Genomic DNA, 19800 nt, shown 5'->3' on the forward strand with positions numbered 1-19800 from the left:
GTCTTAAAAGGCACTATTTTCTATTTGAATGTCAGAGATTCAAACTCACTGATGTATGGAGACTGACTTTCCATGCTAGTTGCTGCACAGGCAGAATGCGCTTTCTTTCTCTTAGACAAATATAGAAATTATATTGCATGTTGAGATATACAGAGAAAATTCGGAAAACTTTGTTTCCTCTATACCAAAAGGTCTATTAAACTGTGCATATCCTTGGACCCAGTAATATCACTACTGTGTCTGTATCCCAAAGAGATCAAAGAGGAAATGATCTATTTCTGCAGAAATATTTATAGCATCTCTTTTTGTGGTGACAAAGAATTGGACATTGAGATGATGCTTATCAACTGGGGAATGGCTGAACAAGTTGTCGTATATGATTGTGATGAAATGCCATTGTGAAATGATGAGTCAGATGGTTTAAGAAAATCCTGGGGAGCATAGATGAATTGATGCAAAGTGAAGTGAGAAGAATGAGGAGAACATTGTACACAGTAATAGCAGTATTGTAACAATGATCAACTGTGAAAGACTTAACTACTCTGAGCAATACAATGATCCAACACAATTCTAAAGCAGCTATGATGAAAACCTTTCTCCATCTCCAGAAAGAGAACTAATAAGCTCTGCATGCAAACTAAAGCATACTCTTTTTTCCCCATTTTCTTTACTTTTCTTGTTTTGTTGTGCATTTTCTTTTGCAACATGGCTAATGTGGAAATATGTTTTGCATGACTTCACATGTATTATTTTGTTCAGTTATTTCAGTCATGTCTGACTCTTCCTGACCCCATTTGGATTTATACTGGTGAAGTTACTGGAGTGGTTTGCCATTCCCTTCTCCAGCTCATTTTACAGATGAGAAAGCTTAGGCAAATTTGCCCATGGTCACACAGCTAATGTCTGAGGCCAGATTTGAACTTGGGGAGTTTTCCTGAATCCAGACCTGGCATTCTATCCACTGAGCCACCTAGTTTCCCCAAATAAAAAAAAGTTCTACCTCCTTTCTAACTCTAATTTATATTTTATTTATTTATTTATTATGTCTGAGTCTTTGCGACCTCATATGGGCTTTTCTTGGCAGTGTCTTTTTCTTGGAGTGGTTTGTCATTTCCTTTTTCAGCTCATTTTATAGGTGAGGAAAGTGAGGCAAAGAGGGTTAAGTGACTTGCACAGGGTCACATAGCCAGTAAGTGTCTGAGGTCAGATTTGATGAAGAAGATGAGTCTTCCTCACTCCAGGTCTGATGCTCTTATCAATGCCATATTTCTTGCCTTCTCAAGAGGTAGGGGAGAGGCTGGAGGAGGGCGAGAATTGGAAACTCAAAAATCTGAAAAATGAATGTTAAAACACTTTAAAAGTAATTGGGAAATATTTAATGAAACAAATAAAATATATATTTTAGAAAAGAGAAAATGTTTCCTGACTTGAGAGTGGAAAGAGGTGAAGGAAAAGACTGAACTACTGAAAGAATATATTTTTTATAAGATTGTTATTTATACTGCAATTAATAACAACTTAAGCAGCCTCATTTCCAATTGGCTCGGTAGACTAAGGATCTTTCTGGGGCTTCTTGTCTGATAAATGTGATTTGAAATGAAAGCAAGAGGATAAAGACTGGTGGTTCTAGGAAATTATCACAGCAGAGATGTGTTTCTTTGTTGCTTTTTAAAATTGTATAGAAAACCTGGGGGAGATTCATTTTATATGGTACATTTTGGTTTGGGTTGCAAACATGGTAGCACTTTCAAAGATGAGTTAAATGTCTTTCTTCTTAATGTGTCCCTAAAGAGTTTGAAACAGACTAGCTCAGATTCTAACAACTCAGAAGAATCAAAAACAAATACTGCAGCAATACAACATTCACTTTTAATATTCTTTTACCAGTTCATTGTCTCTTACAGAAAAATGAAAACATTTTTAATAATACAGATTGGTTTTTGACCTCAGAAATCTTTACCGGAGTGCATATTAAAATACCTTTAAATGTAGGTTTTCATTTATTCAAATATTTTCACGGTTTCTGGTTCTTTTTGTTGTTGTTGTTGGCTTTTTTTCCCCATTTCACCATTGCAACTCTGGCAGTAGTGAGCTATGATACAGTAAACTTCCCAACAGAAATGTGTCTATCATCCATTTATTTATCTCTGTGTGTTCCATGCTGAAATATGATAAGCAATTCCCTTTCTTCTCCCCTCCTGTAGTGGTCAACTACTCCAAGAAACCACCATCTTCTCTGGAGCACTGAAATCAAGAGACTCAATATGGCTGCCAGCAACCAGATTAGAGTATCCTTTGAGCCAGGGTTTAATTCCCAACAAAATATGCTACTACGATATCAGATAAAATAAAACTCTAACAGGTACCGGCCCCTTTTCTATGAGAGAAATTTTAAATTACAAATTCCATATCTGACTAAAAATTACTGTGGTAAAAGATGGCAGCAGTCATTAAAAGGTGGTATCCAGTGTTAATGTGTGTGACACGTTGACTCCTATACCACCTTTTGATGCGATGGTCCATATTATTCCCCATAACATTATTTTGGTTGTTCAAGTGTAAAAAGCACAATGAAATCTGTATGTCCACTTTATTCCTGGTGGGGATCACAAGAGTTCTATTAGGATATAATGATCCAAACAAGGTTTCTTCAACCCCAGCCTCCCACTCTATAAATCTTAGAACTCTTGTCTAAGGAGCAATTTCAATTTTTGGCAACACTGTACCAACTTTCTGTTAAGAGTTTTACTATATTAATCTTCCTCTTTCAGGCTTCTCTTCAGTGGGTCACCTCAGGGAAAGAAGTTGAAGAATGGGCATCGAATAAGAAAATTGCAAGTGGAGAACTTTGGAAAGATCTCCTTACTGAATTCAGAGTCCAGAGGGCATGAAGGTGGACATGCTGCTCAGCAATATTCATTCTAATGCTTTTGTTTTGTTTTAAGAAAGAATGAAAAATGGTGTGGACACTTGGTATAGATTTTAAATTGCTAACAGTCTTTTCAGAGGTTTTTATCAGCACCAATTCCTGTACTAGTAAGTTTATTCAAAAGTTAAGAAAGGTTACTAAGCCTTAACATTATAAAGGTAGACTGGAGCTCTGCAGCAACAGCTGAAAACTACATGCCTGTTCCACTAGAAATTTCTTTCACACTTTCATTCTTAATAAAGTGCTTGTAATATAGGTAATTGCTCTTTATTAAGGGCTCCTTCCAATGAGTTAACCCCCTTAATCAAAATGAGAGAGATGATTATTTCCCTAATTGCTTGGAGATGTTTTCTCCTTTGTGAGACACTTAATAGGGCAGGGAAAAGATCAGTAGGCCCTGCCTTTCTTTAAATAATATATTTGTCTTATCCTAGAGCATTTAGGTCTCTCTAAGGTTAGGAGTGTGAGTCTGTTTCTAACTTAGACAGTAGTATTTGGATTACAACTCACAATCTCTTTGGATCTATATATCTTTTACATATATATCTAGACTAATTTTTAAAAATTGTGCATGCATACATTATCCTCTTTCAATATTACAGCATCTGATGATTCCCAGATATCTTAGCTTTTGATGAAGGAAATGATATACTTTTATTTACAGTAGTCTCTCTAGAGAATATATGAACTGAACTTATTTAAGATTTCTTGGACTCCCAATGGTAGTTCTATACCTTCCAGACACAAAACTCTACATTCATAGAATAAATTTATTGGAATTATTACAGAGCTTTAAAATGCAACCACAATCAGTTCAGGAAATAGGTTTATTTACTCATGGCCATGGGAAAGAATCTACATGAGAACATTCATGAAAACATACCAGCTGTGGCATACTTGGATCACACTATTAATAAATCCCATTTATCAGAACTAGTTATGGAAACAATGGGAAACTGAAATGTAACTTAAATACAAATATTGGTCCCTGTGAGTTCTCAATGATCTTCAAAAAATAAAATTAAAAAAAAGGAAAAGGGAGAAGGGACAGAATTATTGTTTCTGTTTTGATTGAAACTGTGAATATATAAACATCTTTCTCCCAACCCAGAGCTAACATTTCCTTTAAAGCCCTGAAGATTTCTTGAAACTGTGATTAATTTCAGCATTTCATTAAGTTTGATGGTGATCAGACAAGGGAGGTGACATAATTAACCATATTTTCAATTTGGAAAGTTTGTAATCGTACTTTTTTCTTTTTTAAAAAAATACAGATTTGATAGGTGAGGTTTTGGTTACCTCTGATAAGAGAAGGCCCCTTGGGAGTTTGGGCAAGCTTAGTTCTTTTAAAGTACAAGTGTTATCAGGCTTGGTTGGTTTTTCCTTAAAACTTTTAAATATTTTCCCCCATGAAATGTAAATAAGGAAGAAACATTAAATAGCTTAGCAATTTCGTAAAGACTATAACATTTCATACATTAATATAAAATTGAGCTGCTAAATTGTACATATTTTTTTCCTGTCCAGCAGTTCATTTATGTAACTGCCCTGAGTAGATATGACAGTAAATGCTTCTTTGCAAATGGCCCTCAGAGTTTAAAGATAATTTAGTAAAGCTGCTCAAAAGGTAATAGAACTGTTCTTAGGCATTCTTAATTTGAATTTGAAGGAAAGAGGGCTCATTTGTTGACCGCTCCTCAACATTTCTCCCATGATAGAAACAATTGTTTGTGGGAACTAGCCGTGCTCATTTTCTATGCAATGTTCTCCATCAGAAAGATGAGATTTGAAATAGTAAAACAAAGCTCGTCTATTAGTCTTCTAAATACTGACTTTTAGAAAAGTGTCTTTTTGTTCCCTTGTGAAGCTGTTGTTTTGCAACCTCACCGAGGCCCGGGTATGAAAAGATGACTGGGCCTCACATCTGCGGATCAGATTGGTTTCTTGTAGTGCATTTCAAAATTGTACAAAGGTGGAAAATTTGTGCTTGTGAAAGCTGCTGCTTTGAGTAGGCTTACAATTCCTTAATTTAGTTAGTCCTAGCGATTCTCAAGCTATTGCATGCCCCATTCCTGAAAGCATATTTGGTTGGGATGATGTAGCTTAAACAGTTTGGCTCTAAAGCTTCTTTATATAGAGCTTCCATTAAAATTATATTAATTTATAATATATATTGAATGATAGTTTTACAAAAACAAATTAATGTATTGGATTTCTTTTTATGAAAATGACTTTTTACAGTAAGTAAAAAAGGGTTATCACAGTTTTGGTAAATTGCATGAGTTCATATTGAAAAGAAATCTTTCACATGTTCTGAATGACTTAAAAATGGCGGCGCTCTAGGGTACACTCAGTTATACGCTCGGAAGCAGTAGACACCGTAGAGCTTGTGCTTCTTATCGGGAAAGCCCGCGAAGCGCACGGCGGCTTCAGTGGGGCTGCAGCGTCTCCTCGGCCGGGAGATGGGGTAACGGACGCTGCCGTCGGCCAGCCAGCCCGCGTCGCAGCGGTCATAGCCCAGGAGTTTCCAGGCAGCAAACATCTGGCCCACTTTAGCGATCTGAGCACCATCGTTGAGACAAGCCTGCACCGCTTCATCGTAGGTCAGCTTGGTTGGATGGATTAGGTAGTAAAAACGACCTGTTCAAGGAGGAAGGAAATCGGTGTGAGTTGGTCAGATATTGGAAAGTGACTGGGAAGTTATGTCAGGTTATAAACCGAGGAGGTAAGCCAAGAAATGGAAGTGTTTCTGAATGAAGAAGTGTTTCTTAATGAAGACGAAGCGGGAAACAGTATTGGCCGGGATGCCTCTGGAACACGAATAGCTAACTAATTGTGGTCCCCCCAGGTTGTTTTCCATTAATAAGTTTCTTTTTTCCTGTCTTGCCAAATGTGTGTTCAGATGTGCCCTTTTGAGAGCAAATGGAAATGACAGATGAAGTTTCAGCTAGTTAATTAGTGACTAAAAGAACCATTATTGGGCACTGGAGAGGCTGTGGTACATGTTAAGTATGAGATCTATTTAAATGTGAAGCTATAGCAAGACTGAACTTCAGCACAACTTTCCAGGAGGCAAAATTTGAATATGAAAAAGGATCAAACACATTCTTCCCATAAAAGTTCATTGAAAAAAAAAATCAAAAGCTCTCCAGGTCTTTTCATTACAGGTATCAAAAAGAGATTATTCTCATCCTAAGAATACAGTGTAAAAATAAAGATTTAAGGCGACCATGTAAGAAAATACAAAAAACACAGGAAGTTACTTGCAACCAATAACAAGTGCTCAGAATGTAAATGCCAATTCATTTTATTCACAATAAAATGCCTGAATTTCATTTATTCCTCTTTTTCAATTCATTTGAAGCCCGTTAAGAAAGCCCTGATACCTAATTACCACTTCTTTTTTTTCTTTTCTTTTTTTTATAACAAGGATTCTAAGATCTACTTATTGGATAATATTAAATTTCTAAGAGTTTTTCCATGAATAAAATATGACATGTGCTTAGGCACAGACAGAATAGTTTTAATATATTTAGCTTGAGTCAGAAGACAAAAGGACTGATACTTAGTGAATTTTATCCCGACTCTAAATGATTTAAGAGTGGGTTGATTCAAACTGATGTTTCTATTTTGAGATTGCTATGGTATGATTTTGGGGGTAGAGTGGAATATATAGACTGATGATTAATGGAATTTTAATAAATGCTTGTTGAATGAATAAATGATAATTAGGATGGTCTCAATCACTAGTACAGTGCTTTCCACATTACAAGTGTTCAATAAATGTGTATTTATTGAATTTGTTGAATCACCTGAACCTTGCTATTTCTCTGACTACTTCCTGCCTTTTCAGTAGCCTAAATGAAAAGTAACACAAATATGGAACTAAAATGAGACCTGGGAGTTATATGGACAACAAATTACATTTCTATAGCAGTGTAAATCATACAAGGCATTTTACTTGTAGTGACCTCATGAGGAAGGTAAATATTATCAGTACAATTTTATAGATGACCACTTGATAGGTTAAATGATTTACCTATGGTCACTCAGCTAATACAGGTTGGAATTTGTACACAAATGGTATTACCTAGCATTATTAACAATGCTGATTCAACCACGAGCCTTTCTGTCTCTGTTTTTCTCACAAACAGAAGTGTAGAAATAGTAAAAATGTATACCTTTGGCTGAATCATATATTGATCATTTCAAGAGAATTTTCTTTTTAATTTTCCTTGTATTAGGAAAAGAACAAACTTTATACCTTTCAAAATTAACCTTAACCTAGAATCCATTAGATTATAAACTCCTTAAGGGCAGTGACTCTCTTTTTCTTATTTGTATCCTTAGTGTTTAGCAAACTGCCTGGAACGTTGTTGTTCAGTCATGTCCACCTCTACATGACCCCATGGACTTGGAGTGATTTGCCATTTCCTTCTCCAGTGTGTCCCCATTTAACAGACGAAGAACTGAGGCAAATAGGGGTTAAGTGACTTGCCTATGGTCACACAGATAGTAAGTGTCTGAGAATGGATTTACACTTAGATTTTCTTGATTCCAGGTCCAATGCTCTATCCACTGCACCACCTAACTGCCCCTATAGCAGAAATTTTATATATATATATATATATATATATATATTTTTATTTATTTATTTATTTATTTATTTATTGAATTGAATTGATCATAGCTTTGGGACTAGTAGGGCATCAAGGGTCATATAGTCTCATCCTCTTTATATTATAAATGAGGAAACCAAGGTCCAAAGGTCAGAGGTACAGTAGTATCCCAAATAACTTGGGACAAACAATAATTTTGATATGGTATCATTTTGTGACATCAGTGGACGGGAGTTTGTGCTTCCTACTGACACTGAGCTGATTTAGTGCATCTGACCTTGACAAGATGAAGCCAGATTGAGCTTGTTTTCCCACATTTAATTAGTTCCTGGGCAGTTTAGTGCAGGATTTTTTGCCATGACTTGTGTTTCATTGTTCTCTTCTGTTATGCTTCTCTCCCACTTAGGAATGGATATTACTCCAAGGAAATTGCAAAAATTGTAGCTTTTAAAGAGCACTAAATCACTATTTGTGATATTTTAGTAACTATTAGTGTAAAGAAGTCATGTGTTTCAAGGATCATTCAATCCTACAATGAAACAGGATCAGTTGCACAAAAGTACGAAGAAAAACTTGGCTGTAAATGAAAGAAAAAAACAATGCCAAGCACTGACAAATTGTTGCTGCAAAGACTTTCAGAAAGACCTAGCAGCTAGATGAGTTGCTATTGATTCTTCTACAAAAGTAAGCTTCCTGAGATTGGAAGAACAGCAAGATATGAGTAAAAACAAACAAATAAAAATGTGCTAATCATTACTAGGAAGAAAAAACAACACTTATCACGGACAAGATAATTCAAAGACTGAATTACTAAAGAAGGGAAAAAAAGATTATTTTTGATGATAAAATTCACTTATTAAATTCAAAACTATACAATTATCACTATCAGAAGTCCAGGTGAGCCTATAAGATTTGGATGTCTTCACTAGGTTGTAAAAAATTTTGTAGGGGAGGCGGTTATTACTAGTGGGCTGTGGAATGATGAATTCTCATGAATATTTTGATATATTGAGAATCAAAATTGCTAAAGAATGGCAGAAGTTCCCAAATGGAGATGAAACAAGGTGACATGACCTTACACCATGATATGTCACAAAAGATTAAGAAACGTATCCAAGAAATACATATAGTCAAATGGCCATTTTATATGATTTAAATCCTACTAAAACAGAAAGGCTATATAAAACCAAGGATAAACTTTGAAAAATGAACTTTTATTAAGAGGTTCTTATTTGAGAGATACCTTTACACTATTCTGGTTCTCTCCCTGTGGTCACCCACAGTATTGCAATAAAATTTGGGAAACTGAATCATTGAGTCTTGTAATTCTTTTGGGATGACTTATGATCAATTTGACCCCAAATTCCAGCTGACATCACAACCTCAGTCACATATCAGCAGTGTGACTCTGGGCAATTCACTTTAACTTTCAACCTTAGTTTCCTCATTTGTAAAATGGGGAAAATTGTACCTACTACAGTGTTATGAGGATAAAATAAGATGTTTGTAAAGTGCTTTCCAAACTTTTAAACACGATATAAGCATTATTAGTATTGACTCTTACCATTGAAGTTGGATGTAAAACAGAATACATCATATCTGCTTTTATCCTTATCCCAAAATCCATAATTCCTGACACCAGGCACTGTGTTTCTCCCTCCACACGGTTCCCTAGGTTTAGTAATGGGATACTGCACAGATCCATCACTGAGCCAGCCAGCATTACACCAGTCCAGGCCTGCCCTCCAAGCATCATATAGTTGGTCGAAAGAGGCAATCACAGAGTCTTGGTCCAAGCAAGCCTGTCGAGCCTCATGGAAATTGAGATTGTAGCGTCCCAGTCTTGGAAAGTAAGGGAAGACCACACCTGTGCAAATGAGAAGAAAAGAAACAATTTTTAATCAGTATCATCTGACAGGGCATGAAAAATACAGATTTAAAGTAGCTATAAGACCAAGCAATCAATCATGGTCATTTAACAAGGGCTTCCTCTTTGAGAGGTGGCCCTTCAGGCCCAGAGCTAAATTAACTCTGAACTGGTTATTTAGAGATCATCAGTGATTTGATTCTTAAGCTAATAGATTTCTGTTTAATTCAAAAGCCAGTCAGCCCTTGCTGAAAATGACTCAGCTGAGCTGTGTATGGTCCAACCCATCACTGTGCAGATGAGCAAACTGAGACCTTAAAGAGTGGCGAAGTATGCTCAGCCATCTACTCACAGAGTCAGGATTGGAACTCAAGGGATATCTCCCTTGGTACTTTTGAGAGGGCAACAGATTTGTAGCTGGGGTCCTGGGTTCCAATCATGGCTCTGTGCCTTACAACCTGCATGGCCTCAAGCAACATGGCCTGTGTGACCTGGGTGACTCTCTGGGCCTCAGTTTGGATTAGATGATCTCTGTGGACGCTTCCAGCTCTAAATTTCTGATCTGATTATATGTAATTTAAAAATAAAAAAGAAAATGACTCAATTGCATATCACTAACTTCAAAATGCCCCCTTTCTACACTTAAGGAAACCCTCCTGCTGAGTTTATCCCATGCTAATTATTTGCTAATCCTGTGAAAGATCTCTCCTCAGCATTTTGCTTCTGGGAAAAAGCCAATGCTGGGCATCATTCCTGAAAGAATAGGGGTGGGGGAGTGAGGAAAAATGCCTTTGCAGAGAAAGTGCTTAACTTTATTTCATAATGCCCTTCCTGGTAATGCTTCCCAGAAAAGCTTCATTTTTCAGATTGCTTCACACATCAAGGAGTTTGCTAAAGTGTTCACATGGGAACATGTACCTCCCTTTATATATTAATGTTCATGAAAAGTTACATTTTTCTTTTCTTTTTAAAAGAATCACACTCATAGGGATTACAGGCATATATGCCCACAAGCTCTATGCACGTCTATGATTATATCTTAAACTGGGGTGGGGGAGAGAATTGACAGGGAAAAAGGAGATAGGAAATGACTTCCTATGTAAGGGACCCGATGGTGGTGAGTCCGTTTATAACATGAACAAACATTTCTGCTTTATCTGTTTTGTTTTATTGGTTTTTTTTTTTTTATTTCCAATGAGGTCCATTGGTGGTTGGTATTACACATAGACATAAGCACAAAAGTGCCTTGGGTGAATAAGGAAAGAGTCTCTAACATTCAGGATATGAAACAACTTTAGTTATCCTTACTTTTTATATATTATATATTTTTTAAAAATAAAGTTCATATTTTTGTACACAAAATTTTGTTATAGTGAAGCACACACACATGCTAATACATAGATAGTAAACATTACATGCATCCAACTTTGAGCATTTTATCTGATATACTCCTAGTGCAGCCTTTAGGTTTTTTATTTGTTTGTCGTCCCCACCCCCCACCCCCAGTAGTGGATGGGCCTTCCCTACTAAGGGCTTCGATATTTTAATATTTCCTTTCTCGTTGAGGGCTCTCATTTTTCAGGTTATTCAAATAATCACTACACTGGTCTATTTTATTTTCTTTTTCAAAAGATTATTGCAGACAGCTACCACAGCTTCCCAAAGGTCACCTTGCACATCCTGGGCACCAAGCATCTGATGATCTAATGGGGGTGGGGGGATGTTGCTAAGTATTTCAGTGGGCACAGTTTCTTTTGTTTACTTACCAGAATATTATAGACTCTTACTTGGCTCCTGACTTTGAGGTGGAAGGAGTGATTGCTTTCAGAAGCCACTAAAAATGTTTTCATTTCCTTTACTTAAATCATCAAGGTTGTTTTGAGGATGTAATCTTTTTACTTGTGGCTCACTGATTTAATGAGGTGTGACATGATAACCATTTTGAGGTAGTGAAGCCATGTCATCTTATTTCCAGGTCAAAGAAATACACTAAATGCAACTATTTTTCTAAAGAACTACTAGAATGGGGGCAGCTAGGTGGCACAGTGGATAGAGCACCGGCCCTGGATTCAGGAGGACCTGAGTTCAAATCCAGCCTCAGACACTTGACACTTACTAGCTATGTGACCCTGGGCAAATCACTTAACCCCAAGTGCCTCACTCACACACACACAAAAAGAATTACTAGAATGAATTACTTTACTTTAAACACAAGAGGCTCTTGACCAAATATATAAGGATGCTAGTAGATTAGTTAGATTATTAACATAAATTTCAATAGCACAGAATTGACTAAATGACTTTAACTAGATCCCAGGTTTAGACACTATCCCTGGACACTTCAAAATCACACAAAACATATTTTCCTTACTGTCTTTTCTGTTATGGATGCCTGGAAAGTCACTATTCATTGATTTGGGAGTAATTGTACTATCTCTAGGTAGGTCATCACTTTAAGCTATTGATAGCAGCGATCACAGATTTAGAGTTAGACAGTGCCTCCCAGGCCACCTAAACCAGAACTTCTTAAACTTTTTCCACTCAAGACCCCTTTTCACATGAAATATTTTTAAGAGACCTTGGGTATAGAGGTATATAGGATAGGTATACATAACCTTGGTTGCCAAATATTTCATGAACCCCACTTTCAGTTACATGACCCCACATACGTTCTCAATCCATAGTTTAGGAAGCTTGATTTAACCCCCATTTTTTTATAGATGAGGATACTGAGGCTGAGGAAGATTAAGTGACTTTCCCAAGGTCACACAGGTAGTAAGTGTTGGAGGTAGGGTCTGAACCCAGATCCTGTGGCTCCTGAGCTAAAATCTTTTCAACTTTTCTCTACCACATTCCATTTGACTACTTGAAAGCAAGGTCTTCTGAGAATGGGATATAGGATGAAGGGGTTGGAGAAGGGTTTGGAAAACCACAGGATACAAAGAGGACAAGGAAAGGGAAAGGGCACAAAAGACCTCCTGAAATGTTTACTTAGTGTAGGTTATGCCTTTACTTCCCCACTCCAAGATAATCAAACACATTTTTGAACATATGGTCCACTTAATCTTGTTCCATTGATATTATTTTCTTAGTATATCACATATGCTATTTTATAAGAAAATCCATACTTATAAAGACAAATGCAGACTTATCAAAGGCACAACTAGTACAAAAGCAAAATCGCACATATATACGCATATTTTAATGAGTGGATCCTGGAAGAATATGAAAGAAATCCTAATAGCATTGACCAAGGCCTCTTCTTGGAGGCTTGCAAGACACATCTGTCTCTCTAGGGCAATCTAGTTGGCTGCTTCATTCAGCTGGCCCAGATCCAAGATTTCTTCCTGATCTCACCCTCTCTTCTTGGACATGCAATCTGAAAGCTGAATTTAAGCCAAGAGAAGAAGAAAGAATCTCTTCTGGTTCTCACTGACCCCTGGTGGGGCAGACTAGAGGGAAAGATGGAAGACTATTCAGTCTATTATTGACTCAGCTCCAGCATTCAGGTATCCAAAATGCCAGTTCTCTACTTGGCCTTTTCCCCCATCCCTTAGCAGCATTTCTCTCCTGACACTATCCCCTAGCCTTCTCCTAACTTTTGGAACCTTATCTGAAGAATCTGAAGCAAAGCAAAGAAAAATGCTTAGTTCATAGAGAGACATTGCTTGACCTCAAACACTGTAAAGGAACACCTCAGAAAAGCTTGGAGAGCTGTTAGGCCCAACCCCCCTTTTCCACCAGGCCCAGGAATGCTAATATGACAGAATGGGTGTGACATTAATTCAAAGAAAGGTTTTCATAAAGAGAACACATTCTGGTTTAGATTCTCTAAGGAAAATTTCTTGGTCACTTTCTGCTGATATAGCTCCTGTAAACCCAAACACTAGGTTCTTTGCTTGTGTCATTCTCTACGCCTAGCACCCCCTCCTATGACATTATCAGCTTCTCATATCTTATCCATCCTTTAATGGGTAAATTAACGGTGTGAGGATCCAGTTTAAATGTTGTCCTTGCCAAGCTGTCTTGTTTGATTGCCCAATCCAAAAAGGTACTCTCCTATGAGCTCTCCTAGCATGATTAGCACACCTTTCCTATTCATGGGCATATAGACAGGGTGTACCACTTATGCCCAAACACACATTAATGCCTCTGAAAAAAAATCTGATATTTTGTGCCTCATTTGAAAAATTTGTATTTTAAAATTTTACTTATTTTTAAATGGAACTTTAGGATTTTGTTTCTTTAATGAATAAAAATGTTTTAGTACTCAATAAATAGTCTCCTTAAAAATAAAAAAAAATTCCCTTGTTATACACATATATACATATTCTTTTTTGTATTATAGTAATTTTTGTACCTGTCTTATCTCCCCTTTTGTTATTGCTCAGTCATATCCTACTCTTTGTGACCCCATGAACTGTATTATCCTTGGGGTTTTCTTGGAAAAGATACTGGAATGGTTTGCCATTTCCTTTTCTAACGGATTAAGGCAAACAGATTAAGTGACTTGCCCAGGGTCACATAGCCAGTAAGTGTCTGGGGCCACATCTGAACTCAGGTCTTCCTGCCTACAAACCCAGTGCTCTATCCACTGAGCCACCTAAGCTGCTTCCCTTACCACCCCTATTAGATTATAAATGCCTTAAGGCAGGGACTCTATCTCCCCCAGTGCCCTATACCATGCTTTCTACAAAGTAGACAATTAGTCATTGAATGCACGCAGGAAAAAATGAAGTGAATTTGGATTTAATTAGCCTTTATCCAAATGATACTGAAACATGACTCTTATGGTGTCAAATTTGTCTTACTCCATTTCTTCTTCAATTTTAAAAACACCATGTCAGGTGATGAATTTGTGAAAGGTTTAAAGAAAAAAATAAAATATGGATTTTTATATGTATATATATATATACATATATACACATATACACATATATATTTAAAACTTAGGGGGTATTTCAATGATCCATTCATTGTGATTGTTTAATGACTCTACTAAGGCAAGTTTTAATTTCTACTTAATCACTATGATGAAAGGAAACAATTTTAGCAAAGTAAGGGTCAACATCTTTGTCTTAAGCCACCAACCTCACTGGCCAACCCACATTTTGTGTACGCATTGTAGGGATCATCTGTTCCTTACTGATGGGGCATTCCTAGAATTCCATACTTTTGATTCTCAGCCAGTTCACTTTCCCTGATGTCAGCATCTACCACTATCTAGGGAGAAGTCTTCCTGAGGAAAATCTTGTAATTACCTGTAGCTAAATTAGGTCACGTATAGTTTCTTTTACCTGGCAATGGGGGGGGGGAAGGGAACAGAAAAAATACATTTTCAGCCATGGGAAAGAAGGGTGTATGCCTCTTTCCCAAACAGCATATGTGACTCATTTTTCCCTTCTACGCAGAGGTCAAAATATAATCAAAAGCATTTCACTGAACATTTTAAATTATTTGAGGAACCGGTGTGCCCAACAATAAGAGACTGAGTAAGTACACTTCATCATATGAAATACTAGAGGAGGGCTTCTTAAACTAGGGCCTATTAACTTTTTTTTTTAAGTTGATAATTATATTTCAACATAATTAATTTCCTTTAAAATCCTACATATTCTATTTTATGCATTTAAAGAACATTATCCTGACAAGGGACTACAAGTTTCATCAGATTGCCAAAGGGACCCTAAACAGCAATGTGTTGATAAGTGTTTAACACTCAGTTCTTTGAAGGAAAAAATTGACCCATGAATACATGACACGTTTTTTAAGTTTAATCTGCATTAGTAACATTTTCTCTTAAGTCTAGAAGCAAATAAAGTCCCAGTTTGCTTGTGATTGCTGGTTTCTGAGACATAAATGCTTACATGAGCTGGTTCCAACTGGCTCCATGACACTTGGAACCATGACACACGCAAAAAATAAAAGTTTAAAAGTTCTGTATGTAGACCAATGTCAAAATCATGTATTTTTAACCTATTTCTGTGACTTTTTGGTCGGGAGATAGAGAGGGAGAGGGATAGTATTTGTTCAGTTACTATCTTAAACAATGTAGTATGTTTTAAAGGTCATCAAAAACCAACTTGCTACTCATGGTATACTTCAACCTCACAACCTGGAACTTAAATTTTAAAATGACCATTTGGAAAACTCCAACAAATAGACATGTGGAGGGGTCTTTCCTGCCGTAATGTGTACACAGATTCCAGTGGATCTTAATGACTGAAGAAAGGTAGTATTTTTAAAAGTAAAGAGGTTATAATCTTCTTAAGGACAAGAACCACATGCTAACTACCAGTTTACTACCTAAACACCTTACATAGTGCTAAATGCGTAGTAACTTATCAATAAATATATTGAAAGATTGATGCAATCAGGAATAGTGAAAGAAAGCATAGAGCATAAGCACTGAGGGATGCAGAAACCTACCTCCTGAGACAAATGATGAATCTGACAGTAATTTAGGGGTAATTAATAATCAATTTATTAATCAGGCTAGTTAATAAATAACAAATTGATGGTCATTCATTTCTCTCTGTAACCAAAGACACCTCAAGGAGATAAGAAATACTTTAAATAGTGTTTTTCTTTCTTTTTTTTTTTTTTAAAGGGAATGCCTCTGACAAGAGAAATCAACCCTGATTGATGGACATTTAAATGAAGAGTTGGGCTAAATGTCTTTAGCTCCTCCTGCTGAAAACCTGTCTTGATCTTGAGATTTAGCCACCCCACCACAATGTGGAGAGGGGAATCTGTCTCCACCCAGACCATTCTGGTTGGTTTTCTCCTTCATAAACTGGGTCATCCTAAACTCCAATCGAGGGGTATTTGGACAGGGGTTTATCCTCTTAGGGCAAGAATTTACCTAGATTAGATTGTGTTTACACTACAAACAGAGAGAGGTAAGGTCTCCCACTAGAGTAGAGACACGAATACCCAAGGATTAAAGGATTAGAGAAATCTCCTCTAACAGCTATGTCCTTTAGGGACAGACTAATATACCTACAGGGGCTAGTCCCTGAATGGGGAAATAAAAAGCCTGATCCTAATTGATAATGGGCTAGTAATATAATAGAAAATAATTATTTTATCTCTTTCCCATATACCATTCCAAAATCTTTCAATTCTATACATTCCAGTTGGGCTGCATTATTTCTGTCAGTACCTATGATTACTATCTAGGTATCCTCACTCATTCCTACACTTTCCAAGTCTCTCAGCCTAATAGAGATTTACCTCATGGTCCCTATTCAGTTGAGGAATTTGGAAAGAAGTGAAGATGACTGAGATATAGCTCTATGCAATAACAAAGGAATGTCCTAGGAAATAATAAGCTGGCACCGATGGTCCTCTCCTAAGGGTAGTCCCCATATAATGTGATGGAACAATTCAGCCCATTCTGGATTTAGGATGCTTCTATTCTGTCAGAGCACTGGTGAGACTTCTGGGTAATGCTGATATCTGGCAACAAGTTAAGACAGGCAGAATGATATGGAGACATACCATATTTGTGCTTTTCCTATGAGAGAAAGAACCAGTGTGCCTCATCTGAATGAGAGCTGATGACTGTTATATCATGATATACTTAATGAAGGTGCTAGACGCTAGGCTGAAGACTGGTCAGAGCCAAGAAATGAGTGTTTGCTTTTCTGCCCTTGGTTTTAGAGAGGTAATATAGTGGGTTTTTTGTTTGTTTCTTTTTTACTTAACCTCTCTTTAGATCAGTTTCCTTCTCTGTAAAACTGTGATATCTGTAGTACTTATCTCACAGGGTCATTGTGAGGATCAAATGGGATGAGGTATACTTTGCCTAGTTTAAATCACTATATAAATAACAGAATTAGCAAGAGAGAGTCAAAAACTTTGGTGGTGTCCCTTCTTAGAGATTTCTACTCTGTGTGACAATCCCAGGATGTTAATCAAAACCTCTAGTGACTTCTTGATGTTAATGGGAGCTAATATCCCTCATTTTGGTATTCAGACTTCCAGAAAATTAGGCTTAATTGTTATGAGGCAACTGAATAGCATGGTGGATAGAGTACTGGGCCTGATGTCAGAAAGACAGTAGTTCAAATTTGCCCTCAGGTAATTAACTCGATTAGTGATCCTGGGCAAATCATTTAATTTCTGTTTGCCTTGGTTTCCACAATTATAAATTGAGGATAATAATATCACCTTTCTCACAAGATTGTTGAGGCAGCAGGTGGCTCAGTGGATAAAGCACTGGGCCTGAAGTCAGGAAGACCTAAATTCAAATTAGGCCTCAGACATTTACTAGCTTTGTGAACCTGGACAAGGCACTTAACTCTGTTTGCCTCAGTTTCCTTATCTATAAAATGAGCTGGAGAAGGAAATGACAAACCCCTCCAGTATTCTTGCCAAGAAAACCCCAAATAGGGTTATGGAGAGTCAGGCACAACTGAAATGACTGAAGAGTAAAACAAATATATTGGATGACAGAGTAAAGATCCAAAAATATTCTGACAGGTTAGACATTTGGAATAAAACTAATAACCGTATCTAAAAGGGATAAATGTAAAGTTTTGGATTTGGGTTGAAGAAATTGACTTCACAAATTCACGATAGGGGAGGTACTGGTAGACAGGAGTTCATTTGAAAAAAAAAATTATCTAGCTTGGACTAACGGTGGAATTTGTTGTCATTTTTCAGTTGTGTCTGATTCTGTGACTCCATTTGGGGTTTTCTTGGCAGAGATATGAGAGTGGTTTGCCATTTCCTTCTCCAGCTCTTTTTATAGATAGGAAATTGAGGCAAACAGGGTTAAATGACTTGCCTAGGGTTACATAGCTAGTAAGTGTCTGACACCAGATTTGAATTCATGAATATGAGTCCTGCTGACTTCAATCCTGATACGCTATCCATTGTGCCACCCAGCTAATCCCAGCTCCTGTGTGATATAGCCACCTAAATAGTTAATGTAATCTTAGAAAGCTCTAGGAGGAGTAGAACAGGGCTTCTTAAACTTTTTCCCCAACCCCTTTTAGGCCAAGAAATTTTTACACGACCCAGGTATATAGGTATATAAAATAGGTATACATAACCTTTTACTGTTGCCAAATTTTTGCAATCCCCACATTCAGTTATGCAACCCCATATGTGGTTGTGACTCATAGTTTAAGAAGCTAGAGAGTAGAGGGTCCTAGGAATGGGGAAGTGATAGTCCCATTATTCTTCCTCCCTCAAATGATATCTGGGATCTTGTGTTCTTACTTGATGTTTGAGGCCAAACATTCTTACATTATCATCTGGTCTACATCTCTCTGTTCCAGAAAATCAGCAAGAGATAGTTTATCAGACTGTGCTAAAATCTAGGTAAACTATCTCTAACATACTCTGGAGAGTATCCAGAGGATCTATGATAGTGAAGAGCCTTAGATCCTTGTTATCAGAGAACTAATTAAAGAATCTGGAGATGTTTAATCTGGAGAAGGGAAGGTTGGGGGGCGTGTGTGAAAGGCTTTTGTGGCAGAATTGGATCTGTTTTGTGTGGCACCAGAGAACAGAATCAGGAGCAAAAGCAGAATTTGCAAAGATTCCACTTTAGGCTGTATTTTAGAACTGCTAAATTCCCTTCGAATTTTAAAATTCTATGATTTGGTTGTACATGGTATATGTAACCAAAAGAAATTCTCACATGTACAGTGGAACATAATAAATGAGATAAAAATCTTCAATGTCCTGCTAGTAGACAAATCATGTTTTTGTTTTGTTTGTTTTTGTCCAAATAACACTCGTGCAAAGAGTCTTTCTCTAAATGCACATCAGAAAGTTTATGGGTCAAATGTGATATAGAAAATGTTGCAGCCAATATTATTAATGTTGTTGTTGTTGCCATATATTGCTAAAATGAATAAAATGTTTTAAACTGGGGGTATTCAGAGTTAAGATTCTGGGCTAGTTTTTAAAAATTACTACCTCTTTCTACAAAAGGTCAAAATAAATCCAGAGGCTACTTAATTGTTAAATTTCTTTCACAACCATTTGACAGAATAAAAGTAACGTGCATTTATATTAGCAGATATTTGCTAAAACCCCAAAATTGCCATTATTCTGAGACTCAGAGTTAATTTTGGGATCTTGCCTAAAGAGTACCCAATCTGAATTTCTCAATAACCATGAAATGGGATTTAAATTTTAAAATACATGAAGCTGATTCTGAATATTGCTAATTCAATTCCAGTACACGTTTCTCCTGGTTACAAATAGCTTCCGTTATGTGCACATCAATTGTGTGTGAACATTTCGAACTGGAAAAAAATGGAATTATAGGCTGACTGAAAAATAAGAACCCATGCTAAGCAAGGACTTCAGGGTTAGACATTATCACCATGGCAACCATTAGTCATTATTATGTTCAGGAAAAG

The 19800-nt window shown here is 36.8% G+C and overlaps 1 protein-coding gene across 5 annotated transcripts in view; it reads right to left on the bottom strand.

The window, feature by feature from the left end:
- Positions 1-1855: 1855 nt before the first annotated feature.
- HAPLN1 (hyaluronan and proteoglycan link protein 1) overlaps positions 1856-19800 on the bottom strand; it is a 117280-nt gene continuing 99335 nt past the window's right edge. For all 5 annotated transcript variants that reach the window (XM_043978976.1, XM_043978975.1, XM_043978977.1 and 2 more), the window contains 2 exons: positions 9113-9415; positions 1856-5569 (listed from right to left, as the gene is read on the bottom strand). In XM_043978976.1, coding sequence (XP_043834911.1) covers positions 5280-5569; positions 9113-9415 — 593 coding nt within the window. In that variant the 3' untranslated portion in view covers positions 1856-5279. The remainder of the gene's footprint in view (positions 5570-9112; positions 9416-19800) is intronic.

Source organism: Dromiciops gliroides, chromosome 1, assembly GCF_019393635.1.
Source record: "Dromiciops gliroides isolate mDroGli1 chromosome 1, mDroGli1.pri, whole genome shotgun sequence".
NCBI lineage: Eukaryota > Metazoa > Chordata > Mammalia > Microbiotheria > Microbiotheriidae > Dromiciops > Dromiciops gliroides.